At 38.7% G+C, this 15,798-nt stretch overlaps 1 protein-coding gene across 1 annotated transcript in view; it reads left to right on the plus strand.

Annotated features, from left to right (window-relative positions):
• Positions 1-874: 874 nt before the first annotated feature.
• The window catches only part of CNTLN (centlein), a 181,599-nt gene continuing 166,675 nt past the window's right edge, over positions 875-15,798 (plus strand). The window contains exons 1-2 of the mRNA XM_072359615.1: positions 875-987; positions 1,061-1,237. Coding sequence (XP_072215716.1) covers positions 1,145-1,237 — 93 coding nt within the window. The 5' untranslated portion in view covers positions 875-987; positions 1,061-1,144. The remainder of the gene's footprint in view (positions 988-1,060; positions 1,238-15,798) is intronic.

The raw sequence follows: 15,798 nt of genomic DNA on the forward strand, positions 1-15,798 counted from the left end.
CTTCTACATAGAGTCATAATAGTTTTATTTACAAATAATAACATAAAATAGATATTTTGAAGTTACTGTTTTAACCTTGTAAGAAGAGACTTAAAAGCTCGACATGGTTCAAAACCCAATTTTTACATGCAAATCCATCACCAAAGACACTGGATTCTTTGTTAGGTCAGCTGGGGGAAGGACCAGACATTTTAACATGTAACTTATCAGATGCACTTGCCTGCAAGTAAGAATTTCAATTTTAGCTACAATGGGAGACTTGGGATAACTTTTCTGATACTTGCGCAGAAATGATGACAGGTGGGGGTCAAGAAAGCACGCTTCTGAGGTGCAAAAACAGTCCTACAGCAAAGTGGTGATGCTGCTGAGATGCAGTTGAGTCAGTGCTTAATTCCAGGCTCAAAAAAAAAACAAACAAAAACATACTGAACTTATGTTTCAACCTCCTTCCTCACCTGTTTGGGAAAAATAAATAAATAAAAATGTAGCCATTTCATTTTTTATTTTTTGAGCCTGTTTTTTCCCGTGCAGGCTAGAGAAAACATTGCAACATTTGCTCTGGCAACACGATTTACTCCTTTGTTTAAAGAGAACACACTTTGTGTACCCTTACATTTACGTAGATTCACACGAATATTTCAGAAGAACCAACAGCTCTTCCAGGATTAATAACCAGTTGCAGGGCCTCAAACCCAGCTGAAAGAAACAAAACACCTGAATAGTCTTGCTAGATGAGACAAGGCTCGGGTTTCCCGAGGGAGGACGGAGTGCTCCAAGGCAAAACGCCGCACCTGACCCAGCACACTGAGGTAGAACGCGGCTCACCGCGCCGCCCGCGAAGGCGCACGTAAAGCGCATGCGCGGCCCCGCCGCTCGGGCGGGCAAATTCAAACCTGCCCTCGCGCCCCTCCGCCGCGCTGGGGTAGCGGTTGGGCTGACGTCATTGCGCCGCGTCCTTCTCCGTGGTTTCCGGCGCTCGTACGCTCGGTAAGTGGAGCTCAAGGGGGAAAGTTTTCGTTTGTGCGGTTCGCGGCACCGCTTCGTTCCGTTTATCCCTCAGGAGCGGGCGGGCGCTCTCCGCATCCCTTCCTGCCGCCGTGGGGCCTGTAAGCTCCGGCGAGAAGCTGTCAGGACGACGCCGACGATGGCGGCGGGGAGCCCGAAGGCGGCCGCATCGCAGGTGGCTGTGCTAGAGGAAGAGCTGCGGTGCCTGGCGGAGGAGCTGAGCCGCTGCCAGGTACCTGAGCGCGGGGCGTGGCGGTGAGGGGTGGCCGGAGCGGTGCGGCCGGGACATGTCGATGCACCGGGTGCCGCTGGGCCGCGGGTTCGGGCGAATGGGGAGAGCCGGGGGAGCAGCCCCCAGCGAGTCACGGGCATCCTGCGGGGCCGGGGACCGCCCGGGTAATGGCGTTGGGGCCAGGCAGACTCGTGCCCACAGCAGCTCTGGTCCCCGTATACATACTGTAGTGCTCCTCCCCCAGAGCTGCTGGCTGTGTTCTGCCTCTGTTTGCCTCTCTGTCCTCTAGAAACTCACGCATTTGCCCTGTGAACAGTGTCAAGGATACCAAGGTGAGCTGTGGTGCATAACTCCATGAAAACATGGAACAAACAAGAACAAACAAGAGGGTTCTGTAGCTACATAGGTATCAAGGAATCCTTCAGAGATCATTTAATACCCCCTCACCTTGCACTGTGGTTGAGTGCATCCAAGCCCATTCTTGGTGGAGGTGTTGATAAGAGTGGATGTCCTTGCGAGAACCCCCACCTATACCATCTTCCTTACTGTCATCCTAAACAGATATCCTCTTATCATTTTACCAATTGGTCATTTATCACTTGTGCCTGCTGCTTAGTACATTTCATGAGAATAAGCAAATGGTAAGTAGCAGGAGGAGGTCTTGTTGTGGCTTTCTGCTGTGCTAGAGAACTGCGTACAGCCTGGTAGCCCAGCCAGTATCTTACTATGCTGCATGCTCAGGTTAAGCATGTAAAGTCCAGGCCATATGTAGTCATATCTGTGAGCAGAAAATAGCATCCAAATTGGAACTGGAAGCTGTTGCTTCAAGCAGTGATGGTACACCTGGCAACTGGTGCTGAATATGTGTTACAGGTAGCATTAAGACTTGAAGAACCTTGCATCTTGGAGGACAAAGAGGGGAGGGAGTTGTCAGCAAAACTCTCATTTAGCAATTCAAAACAATCAATGATTTGGAGATGTCTTAGTGTTTTGTAAGAGATGTTTAGAACCCTATTTTTAAATGATAATCCTGTTTCCTTTTCTCAGTATGAAGTTCTGCAGTATCAGATGACGTTTGGTCAAGGCAGATCAAAGACCCTCTGCATGTTTGCTAACTGAACCTGTTATTTGAAGTAATGCTTCCTATTTTAATTTATGTTAACCAACAACATCAGAGGCAGATATTGGTAGTGTGGCAGTTAGAAGTTGAACCTCCTCACTAATACTGTTTTACATGCTGTTAACTCTTAACAGATGGCATGTCTGACAAAATGATATTTACATATAAGTATATCTGAAGTGAAGGTGTGGAATTGAATTCCTCTATGTGGAAAGAGCTATACATATTGATGTCTGTGGCTGGCATGTTTCAGCAGTGCATGGCAATGCACTGCTGTCACCATGAACTGAAGAGCTTCTTGGCGAATCAGCGTGAATCACCTGATGGTGATGACTGCAATGAAGAACAATGTTTTGTTGCTGAGAAATTGCGGTATCAAGTTGTGTGGTTGTGCTCCTGGTATCTATTATAGTTTCCAGGGAAATAAAGAGGAGGCGTTACTTTTGGAGAGTATTCACATAAGATGTTTTTGAAGTGGGTTATAAATAATAGACGCTTGTAGTTAAGTGTCTGATTTCTTCCCCTCTTGATTTGTTTATGTGCATTTTACGTGCAGTTGTGTGCATTTATGTTTGTTCATTAATGAGTTGATTCCAATTATCTTGAAACGAGTAACGAGAATTTCTTTTTGATGTATTGAGCCAGCATGAACCTAAAGGTGGTTGTGTCCTGGATTGTGTGGTTACCATTGATGGGATGTGCTGTCACCACTATGAGCTGGTGTCAAAACTGCAGTGGTTAATTGAGTGGTTACATACAAATTCCCCTTAAAAGTTAAAGATGTAGCCCTGGGAGGATAAAGCAATGTACAATTTTGGGGTAGAGAAAGGATGAACCTTCTGGATTTCCTGGAACCTGGACAATTCCTCATCACTGACTTCTGCATTCTGACTCTGTCTGAGTTGAAGGCTCACACTTCCAGAGTCAGGCTGGAAAAGACAAAATTTCTCTTTCAGCATGATAATACCAGGCTTCATATTGGTTTGAAGACCATGAAACTTGTTGCCAGCCTTAGCTGGACTTTCCTACCACCTCTACCATAAAGTCTGGGTTTGGTACCTTCTGACTTCCACCTGTTCAGGACAATGAAAGATAGTTTGAGTGGGCAATGTTTTTCTAGCATTAGCTCTATCACAGCTTCTGTGAAGCAGTGGACCACTTCCACTGATGCAGATGTTTATGAGCAGGATCTTGTTTTACCACTGCTGAAAATACATAGCTAACAGTAGTGACTGTATTGAAAGTAATGTTCTACTGCTACGGATTGGCACTGTCAAGGAGTACTAGCGTGCTCTTTCTATCAGCTGTAGTTTCCATATTACTATCATGAAAGGAGATGTTACTTCTGGAGCAATCTGCTTGCTTTTCACTACTGTCTTTTTCTGTAACAGGATTCTGGAGTAGCTGACCCTTCTTATTTGATGTAGTGTTGTATTCTAGGATTTTTTTCCTCATCACTTTTTTTTTTTTTTTGCCTTTTAAGATAATACACCATATAATCATACATACAGAGCTGAGTATGATATTTTGAAAATTTCATATTTTTTCCTACTTCACTTTTCTAAGGCGAGGGTTCTCTGGATAAGTCTAGAACTTCTAACCTTAGAGTTAGGGTACTTGGAGTTTTCTTCAGTTTTTCTAACAAAGTTTTTTTGTTTTTTTTGAAATATTGTGCAGTGAGACTTTGTCAAATACTGTCTTTCAATATAACGGAGAGTAATTTAAGACCAGCTTTTCTCTAATCAGTTGTATTTTCTATTGGTGGAAGTGTTAGTAGAAATGTAGAGTTGAAAGAAACAGGTGTATGTCCTACTTTATTAGTTGCAGCTTTTTCTACAGGAGTTATTTTACAACTCTTTCTGCTAAAATAAGGTGTGGTTTCTCCTGTTTGTGTTTCCTTTTTAACTCTTGGTTAACTCTTGGTTTCCAGAGAACCACAAAGTTCTCTGTAGGTGCAAGGTGTATTACACGTGTCTTTTTTGTTGTATTTACTAGCTTACTTGCTATTCCTAGCAGTGATGATTGTGAAGCCAACTCCTTTGCTGTAGTGGGAGTTTGGAGGTATACACAACTGTTGCTAAGGATCAGATTTCTCAAGAAATCAGCACTGCATGGCACTTACTGCATGGTTTATACTACAGTAGTTTCACCATAGTGTCTGATCAAAGAAATCATACAGCTGCTTATGGTTTTCCATGTACAGATGCAGTTTATAGGTTCAAAACCAGAAAATTCTTCATTAGCCATAAATAAGCAAATTCATCAGTAATCTTTGTGTGGATAGTCTGCTGCTGCAGGTTATCAGGTAGAATTCAGCTTCAAAAAGTGATAAATATAAACTGGGGAAGGGGATCTTGAAGTTGCTGTTAATGTTACTTCTGTTCATGGTCAGTTTATTGGAGTGACATTTCTAAGTATGGACTGTACATATCTGTAACTCTTTTTAGGTAGAAAGGGAATAAGGTTTTTCATGAAAAGGGAGTAAGAGTGGACTATTTGTGGAACGTGGGATGACTGCAGCTACAGCTTCTACTGGTGTTGTTTTGTTTTGTTTCTTGCTTATCTTGGAAAGCTGTGCATAGACCTGGTCTGGTCTTCATACCCCATTTCATACTGTTTGCAAAAAAATACTTCTATGGACACATGGACTTATTTTCATCAGTTTGTGGGTCTAGGTAGGATGAAAAATACTCCGTTTGATATCACTAGCACTGACCATGGATAGAATTGCTGTAACACAGCTATATATTATTAAGAAATTTCCATTACCTGGAAAAAGAGATGCATTCTGACCTTTGTCAACAAATCCTGGACACTCTCTGGGAACTGAAAGAAGCCATGATGATGGCCATTTGGCTTAAAAGTAATTATCAACCAATTACTTATCTAGAAATTTATATGAAAAATACACTAAGTAGGTTAAAAAAAAATACCCAAAGCATTGTATATTCTCCTGTTACATGAATGGGTATTTTACATGTGTTTTGATTGATTTAAACACTTTTAATATATTCAATTGCTGTGAATTATTTAGTATTATTTAATAATTTTAATATTATAGAAAAATCCAGTGTTTCTTTCTTAGTGATATGCTTTTTAGGTGAAGATTTTCTTTCTTATTCTGGCTTAGTGGCTAAAATTAAAATGGTTGTGAACTATCATTGTGATAATGTGTGTGTTAGTTTTTCTTCTGGACTAATTGTTGATATTTATATATACTGTTCATTTAAAATGGTGCAGAGGGTTTAATGCCTCCATTCATTAAATACTGATTTATTTTATTAGTGATTAAGCCAAGACCACATACTTATTGGTACCATGGGATGCCAGCTGTTTAGTGTTTTGGGTGTTTTTTTTGTTTGTTTGTTGTTTTTCTTACATTTTGCCATAAGGAGTCTAAATCACATGAGTCTGATTGGTACAGGTGCTAATAATAGAGGCCTAATCCTTTCTTTCTTCTTATCTTTTCTTCTAGACAGTGAAACATTGTCACTGAATAGCTGTTTGTTTAATTTTTTTTTGGCAACTTTTAGCTGATAGAAATAAAACTGCTTGTACTTTTAGTACAGAAGAATATTTCACATTCATGTGGAACTGTGAAGATGAACAGAGAATGAGGCTTATTAAAAATTTTATCTTTGCGTTTATTTTGATTATGTACTCACATTATGTCTGTAGATGCTATTTCAGCTAGTCTCTAAAGTAAGAGAGAAACAAATATCTGGTACAGAGATGAGTATAAAGGTTCCTTTTTTGGGATCAAGAGGTCTTTGCTTTTTCTCAGTAAAGAAAGTCATGTTTTACTTTGTAGAAAAGTTGCAGACTCTTGCTTGTAGTTTTTCCAGCTGCAGTGAGCACAGTTCTGTAACACACTGTGACTTCTACATGCCAAACTGCACGATGTTTGAGATCTGACCTTGAGGAGAATTTCTTTAAGCAGGTCGGTTTTCTTTTCTTTTTCTCTCTCTCTTTTTTTTTTTTTTTTTCTTTAAATTCAGGAGGACATAGCAGTTCTCCGAGATTTACTTTAGGTAATCTTATTCTTTGTTGTTACTGTGTGGACTTTTTCAGTGATTTCCGTTGCTGTTTAGATCCTAACTTAGAAGATTTTCACACAGAATTCTGCCTTTTGCCCTCAATTTCAGAGGACTTTCGTGGTAAGAATAGTCAGAGTTAATGTGATGGATGGACCCACGTTTTACTTGATTAGTTGGGATAATTCAGACTGAATATACCCAAAAGTGTATTTTTATGAATATGCTGTCTGAGAAATGAAACTGTGGATTCCCATGTCTTGAAATACACTTAAACTATAAAATGCATGATATTAATCCAGACCACTGTGTTAAATACAACACTGAAACTTAAAGGTTATTCTCTTTTCTCAAAACCAAAATTCAATTCTTAAAATAACTTATATGCAAAACTTGTATTTCATTCTGTGTATCTTCCATTCAAACCGTGTGCTGTATCTCATGTTCACCAGGGATGAAGTATTTTTTTCAAATGTGAAGATCAAAAGCAGCCTAGGCTGCAGTAACCATGAGATGGTGGAGTTAAGGATCCTGTGGACAGTGAGAAGACTGAAAAGCAAATGCTCAGCCTGAACTTCAGTGAATAGGATTTGGCCTCTTCAGATTTCTTCTTGGAAGAGTCCCATGGAATAAGACAATGGAGGGGAAAAAGAGGCATGAAGAGCTGGTCAGTATTCCAAGATAATGTCCTCCAAGCTGATCAGAGGTCCACCCCAAGAAGAGAAGTTAGGCAAAAATGTCAGTTGGCCTGCATGGGTGAACGAGGAGCTCCTGTCAAACTCAGAGATGCGTACAATATTAACACAAAAAGGAAGCAGACAGAGGGTGGAAGCAAGGGTGGTTAATTTTGGAGGACAAAAGGAAGACTAGGAAAGATGGAGATCTTTTCCCAAACATTGTGGGGGACCTTGTTACACAGGACAAGGAAAAGTATATCCATCTTTTCCTCGCTCTTTACTAGCAAGACTAGCTTTCAGGAGTCCCAAGTCACAGAGATGGTGCAGGGTGGGGGGGAACTGGAACAAGGAAGATGTACAAGCAGTGGAAGGGAATAAGGGAATGTTTAAGCAGACTGAAAATGCCTAAGTTCTTAGACCCTCATGGGTTGCACCTATGAGTGCTGAAGGAGCTGTCTGTTGTCTTTGCAAGATTACACTTGATCTTTAGGCAACTGTGGAAACTGGTGTGAGTGTCTGAAGCCTGGAGAAAAGCTAATGACTCCTGTCTTCAGGATGGTTGTCAAGGAGGCTGGTCAGCCTCAGCACTTCCTTAATAATCTGAAAGATAAGGCAGATTATAACCTCGGGAATACTGGTGATGACACAGAACTGGGAATAGCAACTGATACATCAGAGGGTTCTGCTGCTGTTCATCAGCTGGTCAGAGTGAAGAAATGGATGGAGTAGTAGAGCCCTGCGACTGGTGAGGAATTCCAGGCACCAGGACAGGCTGGAGGCCTGATGGGAAGCAGTTCTGCAGGAGAGCTGTGAGTCCTGGTTCTTTTTGAAGAGCAGGAAACACTTTCTCACTGTGTGAGTGACTTAGTACTGACGGTACTGGTATTGCCTAGAGAGGCTATAAGGTGTCGTCCCTGAAGATCTTTAGAAGCTATCTGGACATGGTTCTGGGCAGTATGCTCTGGGTGTCCTGCTTGAGCTGAGGCTTCAGACCAGATGGCCTCCAGAAATCACTTCCAATCTCAGCCAGTCTGTGATTCTGTGGAATTACTTCAATGATTATGGTTGGATTTTACACCCAGAGTTTGTTACTTGAAATGAATGCTTACAGCTGAGTTATCCTGTCCTTGATGTATAAAAGGTTACTGCTGTACAAAAGAAACTCAAACATCTGGAACTGAATCCTTTTCTTTCTTTTATCATTGCATCTTTGGAAACAGTCCTTAATTTGACCAAGTGTTTTGAGTACTCAGAAGAAACAGTCTTTACTCACACAACTGCTATGAGCTAATGAAGGCAAAAGCAGATCATCCTGACTGTTGTGTGCTCAGTCTGTTGGGAAAAAGTGAGGAAAGTTGTTTACTAGTGAGGAAGGAATTGTATATTATAGGTTCATGTCTATCAGATTATTTACTTCTGCTGTTCAACTAAGTTTCATTTGTGTCCAGTCCTAGTGTGATGGTACTGAACACACTTTTGTAATGTTACTTCTTTTCCTACCATGTCAGACCAGGAACAGTACAGTATTCTTGTCTGTTAATGCTAAACAAGTCAATTCATGTTAATTAACAAAGTATAATAAAAATATTCAGTAAAGTATTTTGCCACCTTTTTGTCACTCTGCTGCACTAATTTGAAGACTTTGTGCATAATGACTGCACCTTAAGCATGTCATTTGCTCTCCTTTTGCGTAGCTCATCAACATAACAGTAAATGTTACTTTTATGGTCCTTGTTTGGTTTGAACAGTTATATGAGGGAGTATACAACTTCTTTGTGTGTTTGTGTATATTTATGTGTAACACATTTTTATAATTTATGTATGAATAAAACAGTATGTCTATATTTGACTCAGAGGCATTTTCTTTTTGGCCAGAAATACTAACAAAAATAATAAAAAAATATATGTATATGAGGATTATAACTGGAACATAGCTAATTATTTTTCTAGAATCATAACTTCACGTGGTGTTTTTATACTGTTAGTACTTCAGCATTAAGAAATTTAAGCGTTAAGGGGGGGAATATGCACTTATTTCCAGATAGCATCTATTTTGAAGTTACCAGTTTTCTGACAAATCTATCAGACAGATGTATTGGTGCATACTGTGTGTTTGTGACTTTAGTGCAGTAGGAAAAATGCCAATGTTTTATTTGCAGCCAATGCAAATAAGGCAGTATATTTTCTGGTGAGGTACTGATCTGTTGCATGTTCTAGTGACTTTTTCAAGTCTTAAAAAGCTTAGTACCTCGAAGATCAGAGCATTGGAATGTTTTGTACTGTATGATCATCCAGCAAGACTGAGTGAGTTGTAGAGAGAATGCTTCTTATGGAGGAGTAGAATATGTGACTAGAAATCACAGATGCTGTCACAGTAAGGTTTAGGCATTTTGCATTGGCAGAATGCTAGCAGCATACCTTTAAAAGTCAGGAGACAAGCAAGTCTGTTACCTGCATGTAAAATGTATCCATTTGCTTGATTAAAGGCTTAATCTCTTTAATCAGAAACGTATTAGGTGGTAGGAGAGTTGTATAACAATCTTTTTTGTTGCAAGTGTTTAAATGTCTGTGCCTCACTTGTTTTCATGTTTTCTCTGTCTTTCTGAAAGCTGATACGGTGTTTGCGCGGCCCTGTGTGCTAAATTTCTGTATCATTTTTTCAGCATGATAGTGATGTGTGTTTTACTTAGTAGTGAAGTACTCCATGTTACTAAAAAATTGTCAGCGTCTAGAAGAGTTCTTACTGAAAACAGTAAACCAATAGCTCCCTCTGTCCTGCTAAATGTTTCATTTCCCCTTATGGGGGTTGTGATGGGTATCTGCTGCTTAAAATTTTAAATAAGCACTTGTGTCCTAGAGTCCTATGCTTTGTTAGCACCTTTCTTAGCACTTTTATGGGGGCAGTGAGGGGTATGGGGAAGGGGAGGGAGAGGGGAGACTTGGGTAAGGGGGACTTGGGCGCAAGTGTTATGGTTGTTTTGTTTTACAGTTTTGTTGTTGTTGTGTTGCTTTGTTTTCATCCTTTTGCCTTTCATTTGTGTTCCATGGACATTCTGTTTCTGATTTCAGAAGGCAGTACTTATTTAGTAAGCTATTTCTGTTAGGACATGGTATGAACGCTTCTAATAGTTAAAATGCTCTGAAATAAAGTGAAATATCAAAAAGAATAATGCCTCTAAACTGTAGTTAAGGCATGTAATCTATGATTTATACTGCAGGAGATTTTGGAGTTTATCCTTGTTCTCAGAATAGTTTATTGTAGACACATAGAGAAAAAATAAATCTACCTATAAATGTAATACACAAAGTAATGAACGATCGTTCACATGAGCAGAAAGATACTGCTTATGTTTTTATCATTGTCACTGCTAAATTAAAAGTCTTTTTTTCTTTTAAGAGTTCAGTATCATGACTTTAAAAGAAAGCCAGCTAATTCTTCTTGATAAAGTAGTGCGGAAATACTGAAAACTGATGAGGTCGCTTTCCAGTTTCCAGCACCCAAATACTGCATGCAGCATTGATACCAATATCAATGTAATATCAAATGTCCAGAGCAATATTTAGGCTCAGTTTTTTCTTCCATGAGGAGAAGAGAAAAACTGAAATGAAATGTTAGTCTTGCCCTGTGTTAAAGCCAGACAGATTCTCTGTGACTTAAGCTAATGTTAAGGAAGTGCACAACTTGTAAGCATCTGTGAAAATTCATGACACTTAACCTGTGGTTCAACTTAATTTTTTTTTTCCAGCTTCTGAGCTTGTTACTGTTAAAAATACGTAAAATAAATTAATAAAATATGATTTGTTTTGCAAAGAACAGTTATTGTTTATCCTGTACATCTTGCAGAATAATGATCATGACTGCTTTCGTCGAGGACTGATGGAAAATCTCACTTTTCAGTGTACTCTGTTACTTTGTAATTCTCTAGTTTTAGCTGGCATACTTCATCACAGGATAAGCATCTTTATCTGACATTAGATGTGTTGTGGATAATCATAATTTTAGTGAGTAATTTGCAATAAATTTCAAATGACGTCTGTATTCTGCCTTGTGTACAGAAGTTCTCAGCTGTTCAAGGTACACTCACTGACCTCTTGAGCTGCTAATGTACACTTGAGTAGAATGCACATTCCTTGGGTATGCTGAAGATTGATATATCCCAGGCCTTGACAGCTGCAGTGTCTTTCTGTGCCAACTTCAGGCTGTCTGAGCAGCCTTTTTTCAGAAGAAATTGTTTGGCTCCCAAGACCATTCAGGGAACTGCCTTACCAAACCCTTTAATTGTGCCAAGAGTTTAAGAGACTATTTAAATGTCTTTCCATCTTAAAACTGTAATATTTTTTAACTAATATTCTATTATATAAAATATAATTGATTGTAGATTTATTTGAAACAATTCTAGCTATGAAAATGTTTGGCAATCACATTTAATAGTAACTTATCATTCACTGAGTTATGTTTTCCTAATGTGTTATTGCAGTAATGAGAAAATTTTGCACATCTCCATATTAACATTCAGTGAAATGAAGCTCATTGATTTTTGAGTGTAGATGGTGTTTTATTTTATTACTGATAAAACACATTTGAAAGCACAGTTAAATATTTTTTTTTTTCTTATTGTTTTGGCAGAAGGATTCACTTAGGGAGAAAGTTGCTCTATTTTTACCATTACAGAAAAACAAATATGCAACAAAAAGCATTTGTTCATATAGGTTGGAATATTTGGTGATATAATTACTGAATAGCACTTGTAACTTTCTTTTTGATGACAAAATTGTTATTTAAACAGCATTTATTAATTACAATTATGATAGAGTTCAACCTTTGTGGCAACTAGCATGATTTTCTTACCTGGCTACCTGGAAAGATTTTTTTATATTGTTGTTGTCATTTTGGTTTGTTTTGAAATAGACGTTATTTAGACTTTTCTATTTAACTATTCCTTTGAAGTTTATTTTGTGTATGCTACTTAGATTCAATATGACTTTCTTCAGTGTTTTTTCATTATTCTCCTTATGAGGTATGGTGTTTTTTTTTTTTCCTCTCCTTTTGTATTGACTGCTTGTGTCTATTCTTTCAGCACAGACTGAAGTCTAGCAGATTGAAGTTATTCAGTGAGTGTAGCAATTTAATTGACATGAATAAAAGATGGAACTGATTTTCTCTTTCTTAAGCAGGTCTTTAAGTAAACTGTGAGATGTTTTGAGGTTAACTTGAACTGTTTATTTAATTGAAAAAGAATGTTCACATCTATGTGTTGGTGTTTTTAGTAAGAAAACAACTAGCTGTTCATCACAGTGAAACTTCCTATCTTTGATATTATTGAATGGTCAGTTTTTGTATGTAGTGGCAACACTTATGTAGGAACTAGTTTGCCAGGGACTTCGCATGTGTTGGAAACTCAATAAGAAATCACAGGTAAACTGTGAGGAATTCCCTTTCCTCATACCATACTTTGTACGTATCCTGGTCTTGTTGATCATCTTCATCAGTGGTCTTCTGATGGTGCAAAGCTGGGAGGAGGCTGTGCTGCTATTGAGCAAGACCTGGATAGATTAGAGAGCTGGGCAGGGAGATGCCTTACGAAGTTCAGCAAGGGCAAGTGTGGAGTTCTGCACATGGGATGGAAACACCTCACACATCGGTACAGGTTAGGGGCTTCTGGAAAGGAGCTCTGTGGAAAAGGACATGGGTGTCCTGGTGGACAAGAGGTTGGCCATGAGCCAGCAGTGTGCCCTTGAGGCCAAGAAGAAGGCCGATAATATTCTGGGGTGTGTTTAAAAAGAGAATGACCAGCAGGACAGGGGAGGCTACCCTCCCTTGTGTACTCTGCCTTTGTGAGGCCACTTGTGGAGTACTGTGTCCAGTTTTTGGCTCTCCAGAAAAAACAGAAACAGAATAGTTCTAGAGAGAGTCTAACAAAGGTCTACAAACTTGATTAGTAGCTTGGAGCCTCTCCTGTACAAGGAAAGGCTGAGAGATCTGGGACTGTTCAGACTTGAGAAGGCTGAGGAGGGATCTCATCACAGTTTGTAAGTATCTCAAGAGCTGTAGTCAAACGAGTGGTGCCAGTCTCTTTTCAGTGGTGTACATTGACAGGACAAGGGACAGTGGTCACAAACTGGAACACAGGATGTTCCATATAAACACGAGGAAGAACTTCTTTACTGTGAGGGTGGGAACAGGCTGTCCAGAGAGGTTGTGGAGATTCCCTCTCTAGAGGTTCTCCAAATCCAACTGGATACTTTCTTGTCTGACTTACTTTAGGGAACCTGCTTTTGTCAGGGGGTTTGGACTTGATGGGTTTACCAGAGGTTCCTTCCAACTCCTGCAATTTTGTGATTCTTTGATATTTGCCAACAACAATTTAGTACATAGTTTTCACACTGGTATTTCTTTGTATGTGTGTGTAAGGGGAGAATTATGTATTTAGAAGAATGTGTCTGAAAGTTACATGTTGTGTTCTCTTCTTGGGCTCTGTGCAGCTCCTCATTTTGGGGTCTGGAGTGTGGAGGAGCTTCCAGGACAACTCAAAGGGCAGCTTCTTCTTGTTATGAATCTCATGAGAGCGGATAATGCTTCTTGGGGTCATGCAGAAGCCTAGGTGTCTCAGTTCTTCTAATAAGTAAATGAATACAAACCACAGCACAACAGCTACTTCTACACTGTTGTACAGAGGACTGTAAAGGCAGAATCTAAGGAAGCTGTATTATAACTAAATTCCATTATAAAATGAGACAAAATTAGATTGGACAAAGCCCACGAGCTTACCAATCAGGATCAGTAATTTTGTCTGTTTGGCTGAAGATTTTAAAACATTTGCCAATGGAGTAATGTTTGTACTTTGTTAGATATGCTGTTGTGGCTTCTTGACCCTTAGACTAATTTGCAAGTGATTTTAAGTAGTTCAGTGCAAAATTACACTGAATCATGTATGAAAGATATAAAAATGTTCATGTACTTTTATCAGTCCAGCTCTGCTCTTTATGTTGCTGATTAACTGAGATTTGAATTATAAATATTTTGAAATTGTACCGAGACATAGCTTATTAGATGTTCATTCCTATGTTGTGGTTCAACGATTTCTTTATACTTGAACTGATGCCACTTAAGAGTGTAAGAACTGCTGACATACTAGTGTCCTCCTAAATAACGTAAAATAAATCACATTTCTGTTGCTGTTGTTTAGTGAGTTTTTATTTGACTTTGTGTTCGTTCTTTGACAGACTCCAGAAAAAAATGCAAGATGTTCTTAAATGTTCAGAATGCACAGGATCCATGTTGTCTTCTGCCCTAACACACCATTATCCTGTTACTTACCTGTTTGCTTGCATGCAACAGTGTCACTAGGCAGTCATTATATTGCCTACGCTGATTAGAAAACAATTATCTCCCTTTCAGTTATTTATTTATTTATTGTGGAATAACTAGTGTTCTATTTCTTCCTGTTACCTTTTCTTAAAATACCAGGAATGAAGACCTCTTGTCAGCACTTTCAGCACTTACAATGCTATATATTCAACAGAGATAGTTACATTAGATTTGTCTGGCTTTGTGAAAGACAAACTGTTAATTGCTGGTTTTTTTCTTTATGCTGTAGTCGACTTTGCATATAAGCTAGCGATAGCCTTGAATTGTTAGAACTTTGTGACCAGAGTGTTTCTTTTATTTACTAACACAATTAGCTCAGTCTGATTTGTTAGTGGTGTGTGTTGTTAACATAATTGGATACATTTTTCTTGGTTTCTGTCAATACGTTACTAACGCAGGAAATTTCCATAAAGTTTTCTTTTCTATGCAGTCCATGAAGTTGATGGTATTTAAGGATTTAAATGTATACAATCTAGAAATGACAGTATTTGAAAGCAGAGGATATTTCCTAAAAAATAAATAAATAAAGACTCCCCCTTTTCACTTGTTGTTTTGCACAAGATCATTGTTGCTTGCATTCTTCATGGAATTTTAAAATTCAAATACGTAAAATTGGAATGCATAAAATCGAAATTTCTAAACTTTAGTGGAGGGCACATCAGAACTTTAACAAAAGATTTTCAGGGTCTCCTCATGAAAAGGTGTAGTGTTTACAATCATCGATCCCAGTTCTTATATAAAACAATTTTTTTTAATTATATTATTTGACTATTATGACATTATTCTTGATTTAATAACTTTGATTAAATATGCTGATAAATCCTGATTGAAATTCTCTTGTCTTTAGAGAGGTTTTTTAATTTCATGTTGTAGATACTTGTCTTGTTCTGAAAGAAGAGAAACTTTATGTTGGACCTGCTGTCATGTGCTGGAACTAATATTGGTTGTAAAATGTACGTGTGCTTCCCAGAAGGAAAGGCTGATTGGGAACAAATGGAAAGAAAACATAGCGAAAGTATAAAGTGTAGTTTCTATTCCTGAGATTGACTCTAATTTAGTCAATGTGTGGTTTTCATTAACTCTTGTGAGGTCAAACTTGTAGTTCTATTAGGCTATTGTGTGTCTTACATGACCATTGCTTTTAGCTGTTTCTAGTCATGGGCAGAGAAATCTGAGAAAAGGAGCAATCTGTTCATGTCTATAAAAAAGTGAGAAACTGATTGAAGAGGAAATTAAGTGAGAAAACTATAATGAAGCCAAATGGTGGAGGTGAAGAGAGGATCTCAAGTCTTCTGTTTTAGAAGTTAATAAGGGTTAAGATTTTTATTTTTTTTTCCAGAGAAATGCTGTGTTATTTATGT

Source organism: Excalfactoria chinensis, chromosome Z (assembly GCF_039878825.1).
Source record: "Excalfactoria chinensis isolate bCotChi1 chromosome Z, bCotChi1.hap2, whole genome shotgun sequence".
Taxonomy (NCBI): Eukaryota; Metazoa; Chordata; class Aves; order Galliformes; family Phasianidae; genus Excalfactoria; species Excalfactoria chinensis.